This window comes from Pinus tabuliformis, chromosome 1_2 (genome assembly GCF_031772625.1).
Source record: "Pinus tabuliformis cultivar Carrire ecotype Pingquan chromosome 1_2, CPIR1, whole genome shotgun sequence".
Classification (NCBI taxonomy): Eukaryota; Viridiplantae; Streptophyta; class Pinopsida; order Pinales; family Pinaceae; genus Pinus; species Pinus tabuliformis.
In genome coordinates, this window is record NC_142298.1 from 557826715 (window position 1) to 557845602 (window position 18888).

An 18888-nucleotide genomic window follows, 5' to 3' on the forward strand; every position below is an offset into this window, starting at 1 on the left:
TAATAGTCACTTAAATGTTATATTGTATCGTTAAACAAAAGCATTAAGTCATAATGGGAAGTTATCCCAAGGGAAAAAAAACTTGTACTAATTAAAAGAGAGAAGAAAGATTGTTCACAGGCTCAAAACCTAATCTCTATGCATAACAATCCACAAGACATTCACCAAAGGAATTTCCTTAATCCTTTTGAGCTCAGTTATCAATACAACGTAATAGGAGCTAAATTATATTCATATATATATATATATATATATATATATATATATATATATATATATTTGAACAAGATAAATAGTGTAAATCCTAGCTCATGACTTTGGATAATTGGAGCTTTCAGGCATTTGATTAGAACCTGATGCAAGTGCAATCATTCCAGAAAAGGTCTTAGAACCCCGAACTTCAAGTCCAAATGTCGTAAGAAAAACTCAAGAGAATAACAACGAACCAAATCTCACACCTGTAAGGGAAAAAGAGCACCATGAGACTCTTAACATATTATAATCATGCATAAATCAGCCATATTGAAACCTGAGATGACCCATATCAACCTATTAAGAAATAAAAAAGAAACTTAAAGGCATCTTTACCTTGACATGTTGAAGAAACATTGGACGTATATGGTAACCCTAACACTAGAGTAAGAAATTAGAGTCTGTGGGATGAGGGTTTGCGTTAAGAACCTCACCAGTAACTGGATAACACTACTTAGAACAACACCTACCTAGAAGAGTGAGGTTTGACTCACATACTCGGGCTAAACATTCTGGACTCAAGTTGTAAACTCCCATGGTACGTGAGCATCCAATAGCCAAAGAAACACTATAAATATCAACAAAAAGGCATAAGAAAATAAAATAGGAAAAAAAATGAAGACTTTGTGTAAGCGCAATCGTGAACCTTAACTCACAACAAGGATGGAAATAAGAGCTTACGCAAAGAACTCCATGGTGTGGAAGTTGCAAAGGCATAACATTAGGAGGCAAAATGGAGGTGCTAGCGAGGAGCCAGAGGAAGGGATGGTTACCATCAATTGCCCCTCTACAATACATATTGTTCGATGAAAACCCCAGCACATGGACGGTGAGGATAAACACACCTATAAGGCGCCATCAACTTCAGGTATAGTGAGGGACAATCTCTGAAGAGTTCCTTAACTCATTCACATGGTTAGCCATTGACCCGAGATGATAAACCTGGGGTGCCATTTCATAGGTTATATCCACACATAGGGTGCATCATAAATACAACGCGAGACTTTAATATAGGAACGATATATCTATTAAGTAAGGGGTTCCTTATCATTAATCAATATAAAATTCCAATGTCAATTGTATAGTCTAGTAATTATGTAAATTATCTAATACCATTGGCATCCCTTGTGAGTTATTAGTAATGTATGTCAGCAAAAATAAATAATAAAAAAATTATAGTGAGTAAATCATGAAGTTTTTTTTTAGATGAAGATTGTTACAAGTGGTATAAAAGCCTAGGTTACAATATTGTGGCCTATTTGGGAAATTGATTAATAAGTATTATATGTTGTGAACACAGAGTGGAAGCATAATGCAGAGGGGAATTGGAATTATACTGCCAATAAGTACATCCACTGAATCAAGTTCCATACCTACTTCAGGAGTTAACCTAGAGATATGGGTTCAATTGGATGGAGGTCACTAAAACCCCATTGTCATGCTGCTAGAAACTGTTCAATAATTAAGGACCAAAATGTGTAGTTTGCGGGTGAAAAATGAGAGATTGATGTGATATCAGGAAACAATAAAGAAAAATATTTTTGATAGCCATAATCATAGAAATTATATACCCATCTTTGGAAATGAAGATAAGGATGATGAGCAATGACAAAGAGGTGAAAATGTGCTTGAAGGAAGTCACACCCATTACTTGGAAGGAGATAAGGGTGGAAATGAGGAAGAATATGACAATGTGTCAGACCATCAAAAAAATAAGAAACAAAAGACAGAGTTAAAAGGAGAGTTCAAAAATATTAAGCCCCCAACTTTTGACAGAGAAGTGGAAGAAGTTGTTGAGGCATGGTTGATTAACATTAATAAATACTTCCAAATTTATGAATATGATGATAACTTGAAGGCAATACTAGCCATCTACCAACTTTAGGGAAAGGCTGCATTGTGGTGGGAGGAGGTTAAGGTTGTTCATGCAATTGATGAACAGGGGGTGACTTGGGGAGACTTTTAGAAACACTTTAAAGAGAAGTATTTAACTGAGTGATTTTATGATGATAAGGAGAAATAATTCCATGACCTTCGATTGGGACAACTCTCTATGGACACGTTTGCAACCAAATTCACCTCCCTGTTGAGGTATGTACCTTACATTCGAGAGGAGAAGGCCAAGGTTCATCATTTCATGAGCAGTCTACCAGCATTCATGAAAGAATGATTAGAATTTGATAACCCCAAAACCATGGATGAGGCCATTTGAAAGGCACGAATATGTTATCAACAAATGAAGTAGAAGGGAAAGGTAGTAAGAGTTGGGCTAGTAAAAAGGTACAGAAAATTTTCCAGAACATGAAAAATATGAAAAGTGGAAATGCCAGAAATTTACATAAGAATCAGTACAACAAACCTCGTGGAAGGAATCAACATAAATTTAAATCACAAGGAGAATAAAAACAAGCAGAGGTCTCCACTAAACCATATTTCAATCAATATCTGAAACCTCCATTATAGTGTTGGGGTTGTGGAGAGCCTCATTATTACAAAAATTTCCCTCATCGCACCAAAACTGAACATACTGCTAACATTCAAGAGGCCTCTACGCTTGGTGAAGTGACACAAATCATACCAAAGATTAATGTTGCCTTGGATGATCATCAAGTTGAATACCAACCCACTATGATCAAACTTGAAGGTAAGATGCATAACCATGTTGTGTCCATTTTGATAGACCCAGGAGCCAGTTTAAGTTATGTCATCCCTAAGATCATTGAAATGTGTCACCTACAAACCTGTAAATTTAAAAATCCCTCGTTGATGCAGTTGGCCACCAGGGAAAAAGGAAGGGTGACAACCAAAGTAGATGACTACCCTGTTGAAATAGCAAGTCAGTTAATTAATGTAAATTTTAATGTGTTGCCTTTAAGGTCTTATGAATTTTTTAAACGGAATGGACTAGTTGGAAAAGCATTGGTCATTAGTGAACTGTAAGGACAAAACCATCAGTTAACTTAATAAAGAGGGTGTAAGGCAAGAAATTCAAGGGGTAAGATGACCCACAAAATTGCAACCAATTACCGCCTCCTAGTTAGGTAAATGTATTAGGAAGGGATGTCAAATATATGCAGTTCAAGTGGGTTTTACTAATTCTAAAAATAAGTCAGCCTCTTTAGAAAGATTACCAATTATTCAAGATTTCATTTATGTGTTTCTGAAAGAAATTCCAGGGCTACGCCCTAAGCGAGATATTGATTTCACCATAGAATTAATTCCAAGGGTTGCACCTATGTCAAAAACTCCTTACCAAATGAGCATTCCTAAATTAACTAAGCTTAAAATGCAGTTACAAGAATTACTCAACAATGGCTATATTCACCCAAGTGTGTCCCCGTGAGGAGAAACTATCTTTTTTATCAAGAAAAAGGATGGTACTATGAGACTATGCATTGATTACTGACAACTTAATAAGTTGATAATTAAGAATAAAAATCCATTTCCTAGAATCGATGATTTATTCGATCAAGTCAAAGGATCTACGGTTTTTTCTAAGATAGATTTTCATTTGGAGTACCATCAGATAAGGGTGAGGGAGGAGGACATTCCTAAAACCACTTTCTGGACCTATTATGGCCATTATGAGTTTGTGGTTCTGCCCTTCGGCCTTACCAATGCTGCAACAACTTTTATGAGTCTTATGAACAATGTGTTTCATCCTTATCTTGATAAGTTTGTCCTAATCTTTATTGATGACATTCTTATATACTCAAAGAATTTAGAGGAACACAAGAAGAATTTGCAAATATTTTTGCAAACCTTATGGGAGCATCAATTGTATGCTAAATACAGTAAGTTTGATTTTTATAAAGACTGGATTCAATATTTAGGACATATCATTTATGAAAAAGGGATTGTTCTTGATCCAGAGAAAATTAAAACTATTATGGAATGGCTTGTTCCTACTAATGTTGCTAACATCTGATCTTTTATGGGTTTATCAGGATACTACTGTCGTTTTATTGAATGGTTTTCCAGAATAGCTTATCTTATCACCTCCTTGCAAAGGAAAGGAAAAGATTTCAAGTGGACCATTTATTGTTAGTGTAATTTTTAGTTATTGAAACATTTATTAACCACATCTCTAGCGTTAAAATTTACATACCTTGAGACAGAGTTTGTTTTCTGCACTTATGCATGTCAAGAAGGAGTGGGAGGAGTGTTGATGTAAGAAGGTAAGGTAATTTCAATGTGCATATGAATCACAGAAAATAAAAGAGCATGAGCAAAGATATTATGCTTATGACCTAGAGTTAACAACAATAGTACATGCTCTAAATGTGTGGAGGAATTATCTTCTGGGAAAAAGTTTTTGTTAATGACCGACTATAGAAGCCTAAATAGTTTCTTTAAATAGCCTAGTCTTAATGCATGACAATCCAGGTGGACAACCTTTTAAGTGAATTAGATTTTGATATTAAGCACCTAAAAGGGAAAGAAAATCAAGTAGTGGATGCATTGAGTAGAAAGTTGCATCACATATATGAAATCTCGTACATCCAAGTTGAGTTTAATTTTTCAGACTTGATTAAAGTTGTTGTTGATAAAGATCCAGAATATTTTTCTTTTATGGCAGTAAATCAAACAAGCACACAAATCTGGATAGCAAACTGATTATGGTATAAATAAAGACAATTTATTGATTTATAAATGGAGAATATGTTACAAACTAGATAGCTATTAGACATTAATATTGGATGAATTCTAAAAGAGACCCTATGTTTCCCATCTCAGATATTAAAAATTGTTTTCTACTATAAATAAAATTTATTTCTAGTCTGGAATGAGAAACGATATCATGGAATACTTGGCCAAATGTCTGGAGTGTCAGCAAGTCAAGGTTGAACACAAACATCCTTCCAGGTGTTAGTGCCTAGATTTACCTCAGGCTAAAAAGGTAGGATCCAGGGCCAACATCAAACCACGCTCAACCTGGTAGCTAGCCCTACCAGGTCAGGAGAGGGCTCTCTCTGGGTCAATCTCAGCAAATAATGATCTATGGGGCTTGAGATGACTGAAATATCTTCTGATTTTAGGCTAGTTATATGTGCAAGAGAGTTGATTTGATAAAATAGTGTTTTGTTGGCTCAAAGGGAAAGGCACATTTTGGGGTTGCGGGGATTGAGGCTCAGTTCTGCAGAGATCTCAATGGGGAAAGGTAGGCAATCGTTTTGGCACTGAAATTTTAGTGAGATGGAAGGAATAGACAGGTGAGGTGTTGAAGAGGGCAAGAGAAATCATGGATCCTCCCCAAACAGCTGAAAACATCAAATAACTAAAGCAAACTTCAAGTAGAGCACTGCACTTTCAATGGATTCTACTTACACTCTTGTTTGTTTAGTTCAGAAGAAATGAGATAGAGAATGGCATACAAAAAACACATAAGCAAATTCACAATTAAAAATAGAAGCACTGTACCAAGACAAATTGCCACATGGATCCCAAAGAGTTCTGCAAACCCTGGTCTCAATTCCTTAGCCAAAATGTTGATATGAGTGTACAATGAAGCTCAAGGCTTTCTCAAAAGTCCAACCATGCTAATGACTGAAAAACAACATAATATAGACAAACATAGCTCATCCTTGCCTCTAGGGGTCAAGCTCACATGTTTAGGAGCTGATCCAACTGATTCTAAACTGAGAACTAGAAATTAGGCAACATAACAGCATGCCTCTAGAAACAAGGGAATTGATTCATTCAGTTTCAAACAACCTTTAAACTGATGAATCTACCTCTACAAGTGAAAATCTAACATATTTACATCATGATCATCAATATACATCAAATTACATCACAAATTTCTCATTAAGAAAGTAAAAAAGTCAAACTAGGCAAAGCTGGGCGAAAAACAGAGCAAAACTTGGTCAAACTCGCAATTTTTTCCTCTATGCGCATTGTCTAATTCTCTATGCATTGCGCCTATTTGGACCCACTTTTGGAGGCCTTACCTATGTCCAAATGAGCTCCAGGTGTGCTTGCTGGAAAGGTCTGCCTATCTACTTTTCAACCCAAGTGGAATTTTTCAATTTGGCCTCAATTTTCCCTCCAAAAGTCCATTCTCCAAACACTACTTCCTGTGTGTCAAAATAAGGGCAGTGAGGTCATTTTTTTAGTGTTTTTGACATTTTTGAGGGCTCAAAACCTGCCCGAATTTCTTGGCCATAGGTAGACAAGCATAATTTTCCATGAAAAATCCAAAAATACTGAGTTTTTTTTATTTGGAGGTCCCTAGAAAAAGCGAGCGCCACGTGGCGTGGCGCATAGGGCAGAAAAACCTATTTTTTGTGCCAAAAATTTCCAAAATGCAAAAATTGCTCCAAATTTTTTGAAATTTGGGCTGAATCTTCTCTATCAAGAGCTATGCTGGGCCAAGGAAGCCTTAGCCAATATCTGAAGTCGATCATGCTCATTTTGCCTCTTTGATGCCTTCTTCAATTTTGCCTTTAAACTCCTGATTCTCGCCTTGTAAACTTTGTTCCTCACCATCTAATGAAAAGCCATGTGTCTCAACAAGTTTTTCTCCTTGATGGCCTTCTCCAACAATCTCTCTAAGTAGATTTTGGCTCTTTCAAGCCATGACTCCCGATCGGCATTGATCTCTCGTTCAAGTGAAATGAACTCCACCCTCCTCCTTTGGGTATCTTAGCGATTTTCCCGTATGTTTTGTAACCATGATTGCTTGCTGATCTTCAAGCTGCTATTTCTTTGCTCCAGTGTATGTCTCTTCATCACAGTCATATGAAGGATCAGATTCCATCTCTGCTAGTGGATGAACTGCCTTGGAGCTGCCTTGATGAGAAGTAAGTGATTGTGATATTTCTTGACTTTTGCCACCAAGGGAAAAGTGAGATAAGGGATTATGGAGGGAGAAAATAGTGAGGGATTTAGGGATTGTTGGGGTAGGGTTTAGTTAAGGGAACAGGGATTTAGAGTGTAGTTTTGGACTTTAAGTATGAGACTAGGATTTGGTGCATTTGGGATTTTGGGAAAGGGAACTTGGGATAGGGGATTAGGGGATTAGTGAATTTAGGGGTAGGAGAACTTAGAGAATAAGGAAATCAATGGAAAAAAGGGATAAGGGAGTGATGGAGGAATGATAGGATTGGTAGCAAAACAGTCAATCAAAACCCTAACGCTATTGCTTTGGAAATTTTGAAGAAGTAGGGTTTGGTTTCTTCAAACAAGCACCATGAAAAAAGCATCAAACTTGGATAGAAAACAGTATTGGAGGCTCAACCTACTTGCCAAAAATGATGATCCAAGCATATTGGGCAATTTGGAATGAATTGGTGAATATTTTGGGTTTGGTAGCTCTACGTGCCGCACCTCAAACCCAATGCACCGCGCCTTCTCTATGCGCCACGCCAGTGTAAATTTTACTGGAAATTGTAGCCCAATGCGTCGCGCCAGTTGCCCAATGCGCCGCACCACCACCCAGTGCGTAACACTTTTTTCAGGAGACTTTTGGAGGCCTTCCCGGTGTCCAAATGGGGCGCTGAATAGCTCATTAGAAAGGTCTTTGAGTATAATTTCCAACCGAACTGGAATTTTTCAATTTGGAGTTCATTTTCCCTATCAAAAATCAAATCTCCCAAGACTGGTCAAAATGTGCAAAATGAGGCTGCCTAAAGGCAGAGTGCTGTTGTAGTCAACTTTTGAAGGTCTTCCTCAACTCCAAATTGAGCTCATGATAGCTCATTGGAAAGATATTTGTGTCTAGTTATCATTTGACTCATCAAGAAAGTCATTTGGCCAACCAAGATAGGAGAAATATTTATTTTCCCAAGGTCACTTCAGAGGTGCATCAATTCTCCTGAGGCAACTATATTTTTGACATTTCTCTAAAACCATGATACCTGTGTAAAACGTGAAAGGGGTTTTTCTTCCTTGGCCTATTTGGGACAAAAACCTCTCTCAGTTTTCCAAAATTCATCTTTCCTTGCTCAGAAACATAATTTTAGTAAAACCTACCCCAATGTGTAGAACAGGGGATTTGTTGAAATGAAGGGAAATGAAGGAGACAAGGGGCTTCTAAATTCTTGAGAAAATATTTGGAAGTAGGGAGGGATGTTAGGAGGTAGGGGAAAGTGGAGTTTCAAAGTTTGAGTGAGGGTAAGGGGTCCAAAAGGGCTTAACACAAGCCCAACCTAGAAAATTGTCAAGTTGTAGCAAGAAACTAGGGTTTGTGGAAAAATGAGGAATTTGGGGGATCTCAATGATGGGAAGTGCTTAATAAGGTACATTAAGGATACAGGAAGGTGTATGAACATTAGGATACAAGTTTTATTGATGATTTGACCATCCAAGAGAAATTAGCTTCAAAACCCTAGGAGAGGGAAATGAACTTTACCTAGACGCAACTGAAGCACAAACAAGGTGTAAAATGACCCATTGGAACTTGACATGATGATTGCAACTCTCTGAATGATGGTACACTCAGCTGAATGGTGACATGGACCGACATTTGGACAACTTTGAAAGGAGTGAAAGCAAACCCTAGACCTAATACCTAGTGACCAAATTTTACTTGAAGACTCACTGAAATGACAAAATTTGACCTTGACACCTTAAAATAACTTTGTAAGAGCATGTTTGATCACTAGAGGAAGGCTGCAAAGACTGACACTAACACCAGGTTGCTTCACCCACTACCCATTCTGAAATGGAAATGGGAGGTAATTACTCTAGATTTTATCACTGGCTTTCCTAAAACTAAGAGGCAGAATAATTTAATCATGGTGGTATTAGATAAGTTGAGTAAAGTAGCCCATTTCATTCTTGTTCAATCAACATACAAGACTGTGCAAATTGCAGATATATCTATGTGGGAAATTTTCAGATTGCATGGAATTCCCAAGCTCATGATCTTTGACAGAGATGTGAAATTCACATCATCCTTTTGGAAAACTCTCTTTACAGGCTTGGGGACTTAGTTTCAGTTTAGCACCACATATCATCTGTAGACCAGTGGACAAATAGAGAAAGTGAACCAGGTGTTGGAAGATATGTTATAGATGTAAGTGATGCAATAACCAAGAAAATGGGAGGAGTACCTCCACTTAGTGGAATTCACATATAATAAAAGATATTATGAATCGCTAAAAATGAGCCCCTTTGAAGTTATATATAGAAGGATATGAAAAACACCCATTAACTTGAACAACCCAAAATATAAGATAATGTTGGGGTCTGACATGTTAGTAGAGATGGAATTCACTGTGAAGAGGGTCCGATAGAATTTGAAAGCCACTCAAGACAGTCAAAAGGCATATCTAGATAAGAAAAGGACTTATAAGGAATTGCAGATAAGGGATCACGTGTATGTTCGAGTGAAACCTAAAAAGAGTACTTTGCAATGGAATGGATGTGCGAAATTACCCCCACAATACTGTGGACCCTTCCAAATTTTATAAAGGGTTGGACCTGTTGCATACCAGCTAGTGTTACCTAGCTATATGTGAGTCCATAACGTGTTTTAAATATCTTTATAAAAAAATTATTTATATGACTTTAGGCATATAATTAACTGGCAAGAGGTGTGGATAAAAGTGTTAAAAAAAAGTAAAATAACAGTGGATTATGTTTATTAAATATCTGGATGTAATGATATTTTTTGATGTGGGAATAGGTAGAATTGGATGGAGAATTATTGGTAGAGTCTCTACGCATTCACGGTCGGAGAGGAACAACACAACAGAGGTGAGTTATCATCAAGGTTAAAGTGCAGTGGAGGCACTTTAGCCCAGAAGAGGCCACCTAGGAGGATGAAAGCTTGATGCGAGAATCATATCCTAACTTGTTCCAAGGGCACGAATAAACACCGAGGATGGTGTTTAGTTCAAGGGGGGAAGATGTAACACCCCTGGTCCTATAAAAAGTCATTAGTTACTTTTTTGTTTACAGTGTAAGACTTGGTAATTTGGTTTGGTAGAGGTGGTGAACGAATTTAAATATTAAAATGTAGTTATTATTATTTAATTACTTTAAAATAAAGTTATGTTAGTCAGAGAAATGACGGGAAAAGACTTCAAAAAAAAGAGAGAAAATCTTGAGTTTCCAAATAGTTAAATAGTTACTTCCTTCCCTAGGGAGATTAAAAGGAAAACATCTCAGTTGGGAGAGGACATAAGTGGCTGAGAGAGGAAGTAAGAGGAAAAGAAAGAAAACATACGATAGGATGTTGTCAAGAAGCAATTATACTGTTGGAGGGTCTTCTTGAGTTGGTGATAACCAGTGGAAACCCTTGTATAAGAAAAATTTTGTACTGGACTGGTGGTCTTGAGGTCCCAGAATGATTGTTGTCTGGGACTGCTCTAGAAACTAAGAGGCTCGGGGGGAGACCTAGACGTAATTTTCAGTCTCACAGGTTGGGTAGCTAATGAAGTCTCTTTCTGGTCTTATTCTTTGACAGAGCTAAAACCAAACAGGTAAGTATTTTTTTATTTGAACTGCATTTTATTTGCTTACTAGATGTTTACTTAAAAGAAATTGGGACTCTAAAAAATCAGGGAAGTTATTCTATTAATTTTTTTCTCAAACTTAAATTCTATGACCATGGAAAGTTACACGAACTAAAGAGCTACAAACTAGATAAAATGTTGTAGAGAGAAAATGTTTGAAATATCTCATGTTATACTAAATGTAAATCCCTTTTATTATGCATGATATAAATCTTTTGGGTAGTAGATTGTTGAGTTAATATTTCTTGTTATCTAAACAAAAGCAAGAAGACAAAAGAAAATGAACAAGTCAACCCTAGTAGGATATCAACAGGAGAATGAATAAATGAGTAATATCTGATATGGGTAAATAAAAGAATTTGCCCATAGATATTTTGTGTATGTTTAACAGTCAGAGACAAAAGTGTTATTATCCATAAATGAGTAATATCTGATATGGGTAAATAAAAGAATTTGCCCATAGATATTTTGTGTATGTTTAACAGTCAAAGACAAAAGTGTTGTTATCCATAATGGAGATAGGAAGAAAGTTCTGGATGAATTAAATTAGTACGAATGAATATATATATATATATATATATATATATATATATATATATATATATATATATATATATATATATATATATATATATATATAGTTTGGGAACAAGTTAGTTTCCCTTGCAAGCCTGAAGGCCACTAGGGAAACAATCCTTCTTCCTTGATAAGATATGAGTACCAGAGACAAGAGAAAATATGTTCTGTGGCCAGAACCCATAACCCTGACTGTATTGTTGGTAACCATTAAAATAAATATATCATAATAAACATCACCCACTTCTCAAGTATAAGATAACCAATAAACATAGCCTGTGACACAAACTTATAGTGAACAAGCCTACAATGTTGAGTTGCAGAAATAATGGCATACATATTTAAATAGTTGATACTTTAAGAACATTAATATCGGAAAAAATCATGGTAGTAAATTGACATATAAGTAACACTTAATTAATGTACAAAATAGCCATGGCACAAGAACGATATCTTATCACAGTAACCTAATCCTAGGAATGAAAGACAATAATATTTACAAATCTAATTCACTCTTAATAGTCGCTTAAATGTTATATTGTATCATTAAAGAAAATCATTAAGTCATAATGGGCAGTTATCCCAAGGGAAAAAAACCTGTACTAATTAAAAGAAAGAAGAAAGACTGTTCACAGGATGAAACCCTAGTCTCTATGCATAACAGTCCACCAGACATTCACCACAGAAATTCGCTTAAACCTCTTGAACTTGAGTATCAATACAGAGTAATATGAGCTAAATTATATTCCTATATATGTGTTTGAACAAGATAAATAGTGTAAACCCTAGCTCAAGACTTCAGATAATTAGAGTTGTCAGGCATTTGATAATAACTTGATGCAAGTTCAATCATTCCAAAAAAGGTCTCAGAACCCTGAACTTCGTGTCCAAATGTCGTAAAGAAAAACTCAAGAGAATAACAGTGGATCGAATCTCGCACCTATAAGGCAACAAGAGCGCAATGAGACTCTTAACAGATTATAATCATGCATAAATCGGCCATATTGAAACATGAGATGACCCATGTCAACCTATTAAGAAAGGAAAAACAAGCCTGGACTTGAATCATAGCAGCATTAGAGGCGTCTTTACCTTGACATGTTGAAGAAAGATCAAACATATATGGTAACCCTAACACCATAAGAAGAAACTAGAGTTTGTGGTATGAGGGTTTGTGTTAAGAAACTCACTAGCAATTGGATAACGATACCTGGAACAACAATTACCTAGAAGAGTGAGGATGGCCTTGCATACTAGGGTCGAATGTTTAGGAGTTGAGCTATAAACTCCCATGGCACCTGAGCATCCAATAACCAAAGAAACACCGTAAATCTCAGCAAAAGGGCATAGGAAAAGAAAATAGGGAAAAAAATGAAGACTTTGCGTAAGCACAATAACCTTAACTCACTAGAAGGATGGAAACAAGAGTCGAAGCAAAGAACCCCATGGTGTGGAAGTTGTAAAGGCATAACATCGGTAGGTAGAATGGTGATGTCGACGAGGAGCTAGAGGAAGGGAAAGTTACCATCAACTGCCCCTGTATAATCCATACCATTCGATGAAAATCGTAGCATGTGGAGAGTGAGGATCAACACACCTATGAGGCGCCATCAACTTCAGGTATGATGAGGGAGAGTCTCTGGAGAGTTTTTTAACTTATTCACATGGTTAGCCATTGACCTGAGATAATAAACTTGTGGTTCCATTTCAAAGGTTATATTGGCACATATGATGCATTCTAAATGCAATGCAAGACTTTAATGTAGGAACGATATATATATTAAGCAAGGGGGTCCTTATTATTAATCAATATAACATTCTAATGTCAAGTGGACACTCTAGTGATTATGTAAATTATTTAATATCATTGGTATCCCTTGTGAGTTATTAGTAATGTTTGTGAGTAAAAAAAATAAAAATAAAAATTATAGTGAGTAAATTGTGAAGTTTTCTTTAGATGAAGACTGTTACATCTAACTTGTTACATCTAGCTTCCTAAGTGTCAGTTACAAAGCCAAACTCGAATGCAAAACTCCCTTCATTATTAGTTGGAACATAATGTATGCAAAGGGAGGTATAAGGGAGGCCAAATACCTGTCCTCACCTCCACTCAAACCATGACAAGCTACTTGTGGAAGTTTCATTTGGACAAGTATATAATGGACAATGCCAACTAGGGTTTTGCATGTGATTGCATGCACGGGCTTTTCGCAACACCTTCATTAATGCACACCTTTAAATGCATTAACACCCCTTCTAGGGAAAATAACTTATAATTTAATTGGAAATTGTTATTTTTTTAACTTTTGAAGAAATAAATTTTATTTTATTTTTAAATTTATTAATAATTAGATTTTTATTTAATAATTGTTTTGTAATATAAAAATAAAGTGTCTTTATAAAGGTGTATTAAATTAAAAGAATGTTGATTAAACTCTTCATTCAGAAGGAAAAAAAATTAAAGGAAAAAAAAAGAATGGTGTACAAGGTTAAATTTAATTAAAGATTAAGTATTTAAAAATGATAAAACAAGGGGAAAAATTAATAAATTTAATATTTTATTAAAATGCATTTTATAATTATAATATAAATTAAATATAAAAAATAAACTGATTTTAATTTTATTTATATATATATATATATATATATATATATATATATATATATATATAATCCAAAAAAAAAAATCTTTAAACTATCTTATCAATTAAATTTCTATTAAATAATTTAAAATATATATTTTTAAAATATATTATAAATAACTATACAAAAATTTTAAAAACCTAAAAATTAAATTAAAAGAGTTCCATCTAAACATAAACTTATGATAATTTGCCTTACCATATATCAAAAGTTAACATCTTTGACATCTTTCACTTTTTAGTCTAGAATTATCTATAAATTTAAATCTATTATAAAATTAAACCAAAAATATAGTTAATTACATATGCAAAAGAATTTTGAGAATTTGATGCAAACATCACAAACACTAGGGAGTATGGGTAATCATATATGGATAACTAGTATAGAGGGATCCAATTTCAACTTTGATTATGGACCTAATTTCAACTCTGATGATGGACGACCAACTTTACACATCATATTGAGTTGTAGAATAAACCTCTCAACTCAGTGAGTTAAATCAATCTATCAAAAAATTTAACCAATCTATTCTTATTATGCATTTTCATATAATATATAAATAAAGTGTTTTCCTCTTACCTACATCATATAATATATAAATAAAAATGGTTCCTCTTTTCTTAGACATAGCAGATAATTATTATATTTGACTTTCTTTTTATCAATTACGATTATATGTCATTGTATTTTTTTTTAAGTTCAAGAACATGTTACAAAACACACCAATGATTATATAAATCTTTACATTTGTGTACAGTTATAATCTTTACATTTATGTACAGTTTTTGAGTAAATTTTATTATTCAATAAAATTATAATTTTAAAATTCATACAGATAACATAGAATAATTATATAAATAAAAACCATGAAATCTTTTACCTCATGAAAAACGTTAAAATATTTTTATTACTTTCTCCCCTCTTATTTACTAAATATGGTATATTTGAGGAAACTTGAGTATGACTCCAATGGGAGAGCATGATGGCAAAGTGGTGGGCCCAGGTCAGTTTCCTTTTTTGGCAGCAATGTATCAACCATACAACTTGCTTGTGGCAGTGGCCACCATCATATCCATACATATGTGACAGGAAGGTCGTTACTGCTTCTTGTAGATCCATAATCAACAATTTAATTATGATTAAAATGCAAACTGAAACCACAGAGCGCCCAATCAAAAATGCAGAAACTGCTCACTAAATCCTATTTCCGAATTCACCAGAACCATCCATGGGCAATGATCGTGAGAAAATGATGGAAAACTTCAAGAAAAACGTCCTAATCTTGTTATTTATCATGCCAGATGATTCGATGCTTTATCTTCGACTGAGAAGGTAATCTTCCATTTAATTGAATTGAAGTACTGGAATGCTTATAGTCATCCATGGCCGGAAAGATTATTAAGCTAATGTAGGAACTATTATTATTATTATCGTTGCAGGTTAGAGTAATATAAAACGCACATACATGCCAGATGATTCGATGCTTTATCTTCGACTGAGAAGTTAATCTTCCATTTAATTGAATTGAAGTACTGGAATGCCTATAGTCATCCATGGCCTGAAAGATTATTGAGCTAATGTAGGAACTATTATTATTATTATCATTGCAGGTTACAGTAAAATAAAACGCACATACATGCCGGCCTTTCTTTCCTTTCCAACGGTTCAAGAAACCGCGCCTGATAATCCCTTCTTCATATTGCAGAACAACTTATCCGGTTATTCTACAGTGGACGAAGAAGCCAAAATTTGGTTCCGCCATAAATTATATTGTTCCTCCCAACACAATGAATTCAACGGTTTCATGACGATGACGACATGGAAACCTTCAGCTCTTGGTCCTTTTCGACTACTCTGACTCCATCGGCAGATCTGAGAACGTCCGCCTGCGAAAGAAAATCCAGAAAATTCACTACGAGACGCAATGATTGACAGGGTTCGGGCATTTTGGGAAAAAGATTTAAAGATTAGGGTTAGGGTTAGGATTAGGATTAGGTTACCTGATCAGCCGTTATCTCGACGGCGAAACCGTCGATAATGACCCAAGAGAAGCGCTTCTTGTAGGATCCGGGCTCCAGCGTCCTCTGCAATAGCGTGTCGTGCTTATTGCTTACGTATATCTCGAGCTCCCGCGCAGTACGCCTGCAGCAGCTTCTAGACGCGATTTTGCATTCAATTTGTGAGGCAGCCGTTTCTTTAAAAGAAAATCATGAATCTTTAAAAGGAAATCATAAATCTTCCAGCTCTCTCTCAAGAAAACCAGAGATTAAAGCAGGCTTTAAGAGTACCGAAACCCTTACACAGAGGGTTTGAAGAAAAAGAAGGGCGCCACGGACATACCTATCAGCCTTGAGGCGCTCATATTCCTCGTCGAATTCCATCAACACCAAGAACACCTCGGTTGCGCGTGCGGTCCTGCTGAGTCCCATGTTCGATCCTTGTAACCTTCAGCTTCTTCAGCAAGCCTGCGGTTTGCCTTTGTTTTGCAATATCGAAATGAAATGCGATGGCCTGCACCCCAGGCTGTTAATGTGAATGAAAGGAAAACTAAAAAGGGCGATGGATGGATGTTTGTAAGGGCCGACCTGACGCTAGCAGACAAGTACCAACAGTGATCACTGCAGCTACAGAAGCTGACTCTTGCCAGAGCTGTGCTCCGGGTCCAGACAAATTACCTACTCCCTCCTTACAAACACACAGTTCTCGTCCTTCCCGTCGATGGAACGGCCTACCTACTTATAATCATTCGTATTAGTATTCCAATCTGTATTCGTATTCCTCTGTATCAATCTCTGCTACTTATGAAACCGAGATTTCTTGATAAAGAAATATCAGAATTTCCATCTGTTTCAACAATTTTACCAAATTCTTCTCAAATTTATGCTACTTCTTCCTGCTCCATTTCAAAACCCTACTGTGTATTGTATTGTAGAATACTGCAGTCTACCACGTACCTGCGAAAGAGAATCTTCGTGGAAACCTCATAATAATAACAATTGCTAATCGCGTGGGAATGATGAAGATACCTTACATCATATCCTCTGATTTCTTCAGTAAAAACGCCCTCGCCCCCCACGAGGGGCGCGTTCCATTCTTTATTCATATATTTCAGTTGGCATCCACCAGGCTTTTTTACTGAAGTAAAAATAATAATAATTCTATGACATTCTCTTGCGCTGCCCAGTGCCCGCCCTGCTCTGTCACTGATACTACGGCCCCCCTATTTACCTAGGTCGTTACAAACAGACTTTATTGCGATGTGATGTGAACAGAAACATATACACATTGTGAATATGCGGCCGTTTGCAATATATACATTGAATCCAAATGCAATCGGTCTCTGGTGGGTACTTTCATGTATAATGTAACAATAGATTTTGACTTTCATGCCAAAGGTAAAGGACACCAGACAAGCCACTTTCTTTTCTGGTTCCCGAGACACCATTCCATGTTAAATTAAGTGTTTCACGCGCATCCATGCCTGTGTTTGGCTTCCCCTTTATTTTCCAATCACTCTACAGATCTCATGTACACTACGATGCGATTAGATTCCTTTTTTTATTCTCAAACCATGTGGGTGTAAATCCCTAAGTCAATGCTCAACAAATCACCACCAATACCCTTTAAAATATCCATTTTAGGTTTTCTTTAAAACAGTTTTTATTTTATTGTTGACTTAAGGTAGTTAATTTTATTATCTATTATATAACAAATTATATTGATGTTGACTATTCATAAATAAAATAATGAAGCAAAATTTTATAACATAGGAAAAATATATCCAATACTTTTAAATGAGATAAAGTAGAATCTTTGATAATTATATAGGTTTTCATTAAAATAAAGTTAGATAATTTGTTTTATTAACTAAAGTTTCTTTTGCATAACTAATAAGTAAAATGGTCTTTTTTACTAAAATATTGTAATTTGACTTCAAGTAAGATCGTAATCTTTTGTTATTTAAAATACATTTTTGAATGTATAAAAGATTTAACACATTAAAGAAAAACTTTGGGGCACTCAAATTTTACATATTAAACAACTTGCACTCAAGTTTTTAAAAATATATGCTAGATTTTGTTTAAAATTAACCAAAAGAACACCCTAATAAAACTCATTTCATTTATTAGTTAAACTAAATGTACACTGTGGTTTTAATTGATAAAATAAATTATCCAACTTTATTTTAATGAAATTTTAAATACATAAAACACCCACTTCCCTTTAAAGTATGCCTCACCCATGACATCTAGGCTCTAGTAAAGTCTTTAATTTAATTGAATTTTGTATCTTAAACAATATTAATTAAAACATTTTGTATGGGTATTTAATTAAATTTTGTATCTTAAACTATATTAACTAAACATTTTTTTTATGGATATAAACTATCCACATCACTTTAAAACATATTGTGACTATGACCACTTGCTTCTCGAAAATATTGTTACTATGACCACTTGCTTCTAAAAAAAAACTCTAATCCAATTGAATTTTGTTACAAAGATGACAGGTTTTGTCTACTCACAATGTTTTTAGAATTGTCTCAAAATAAGGATATACTTTTGATTTTCTAGATTAAACTTGATCACCTCCTAATAATACCTTAATTTTCTTTTACCATCTAATTTTTTATCACAGTTTCTCCTTAAATACAGATATAAAAAATGAATTAAAATTTTATAGGTATTCTACATAGTGGCCTCTTCCTTTATTTTGCAAGAGATGTTGTTTCTATGGGGTTTCAATTTTGAAGTCATCTTAAGAAGCCACTTGTCTTCCAAGTTGTTTATATTGCCCTTATATAGTACGTATCTAGTCATAGTTATGCTCTATGAGGAGGATACTATAGGATGTATTATCTTCATTTTTCAAATTATAAGTTATAAAATACTTTTGGATTTGCTCTATTTTTCTTAGTGATTCTCTAAAGATAGTGTAAGCTCATACTTGAGAG

The 18888-nt window shown here is 35.0% G+C and overlaps 1 protein-coding gene across 3 annotated transcripts; it reads right to left on the reverse strand.

Moving 5' to 3' along the window:
- Positions 1 to 15500: 15500 nt before the first annotated feature.
- Positions 15501 to 16984, reverse strand: LOC149206820 (subtilisin-like protease SBT2.5). 3 transcript variants are annotated; one of them, XM_089395586.1, is made up of 3 exons: positions 16275 to 16984; positions 15935 to 16076; positions 15501 to 15820 (listed from the first exon to the last, which is right to left on the reverse strand). In XM_089395586.1, the coding sequence occupies exons 1-3, from the start codon at positions 16361 to 16363 to the stop codon at positions 15737 to 15739; spliced, it is 315 nt and encodes a 104-aa protein (XP_089251712.1). In that variant the 5' UTR covers positions 16364 to 16984; the 3' UTR covers positions 15501 to 15736. The 3 variants fall into 3 exon arrangements, with proteins under 3 accessions (XP_089251712.1, XP_089251710.1, XP_089251711.1); XM_089395584.1 differs by having other exon boundaries at positions 15935 to 16088; XM_089395585.1 differs by having other exon boundaries at positions 15935 to 16085; positions 16275 to 16983.
- Between the last annotated feature and the right edge of the window lie 1904 nt (positions 16985 to 18888).

Excerpts from the sequence above, each read along its gene's own strand:
- LOC149206820 (XM_089395584.1), bottom strand. The coding sequence starts at position 16,363 with ATGGGACTCAGCAGGACCGCACGCGCAACCGAGGTGTTCTTGGTGTTG. Across the intron at positions 16,089-16,274 it reads GAGCGCCTCAAGGCTGATAG|AAGCTGCTGCAGGCGTACTG; the intron begins GTATGTCCGTGG and ends AATCGCGTCTAG. Across the intron at positions 15,821-15,934 it reads TCGAGATAACGGCTGATCAG|GCGGACGTTCTCAGATCTGC; the intron begins GTAACCTAATCC and ends TTTCTTTCGCAG.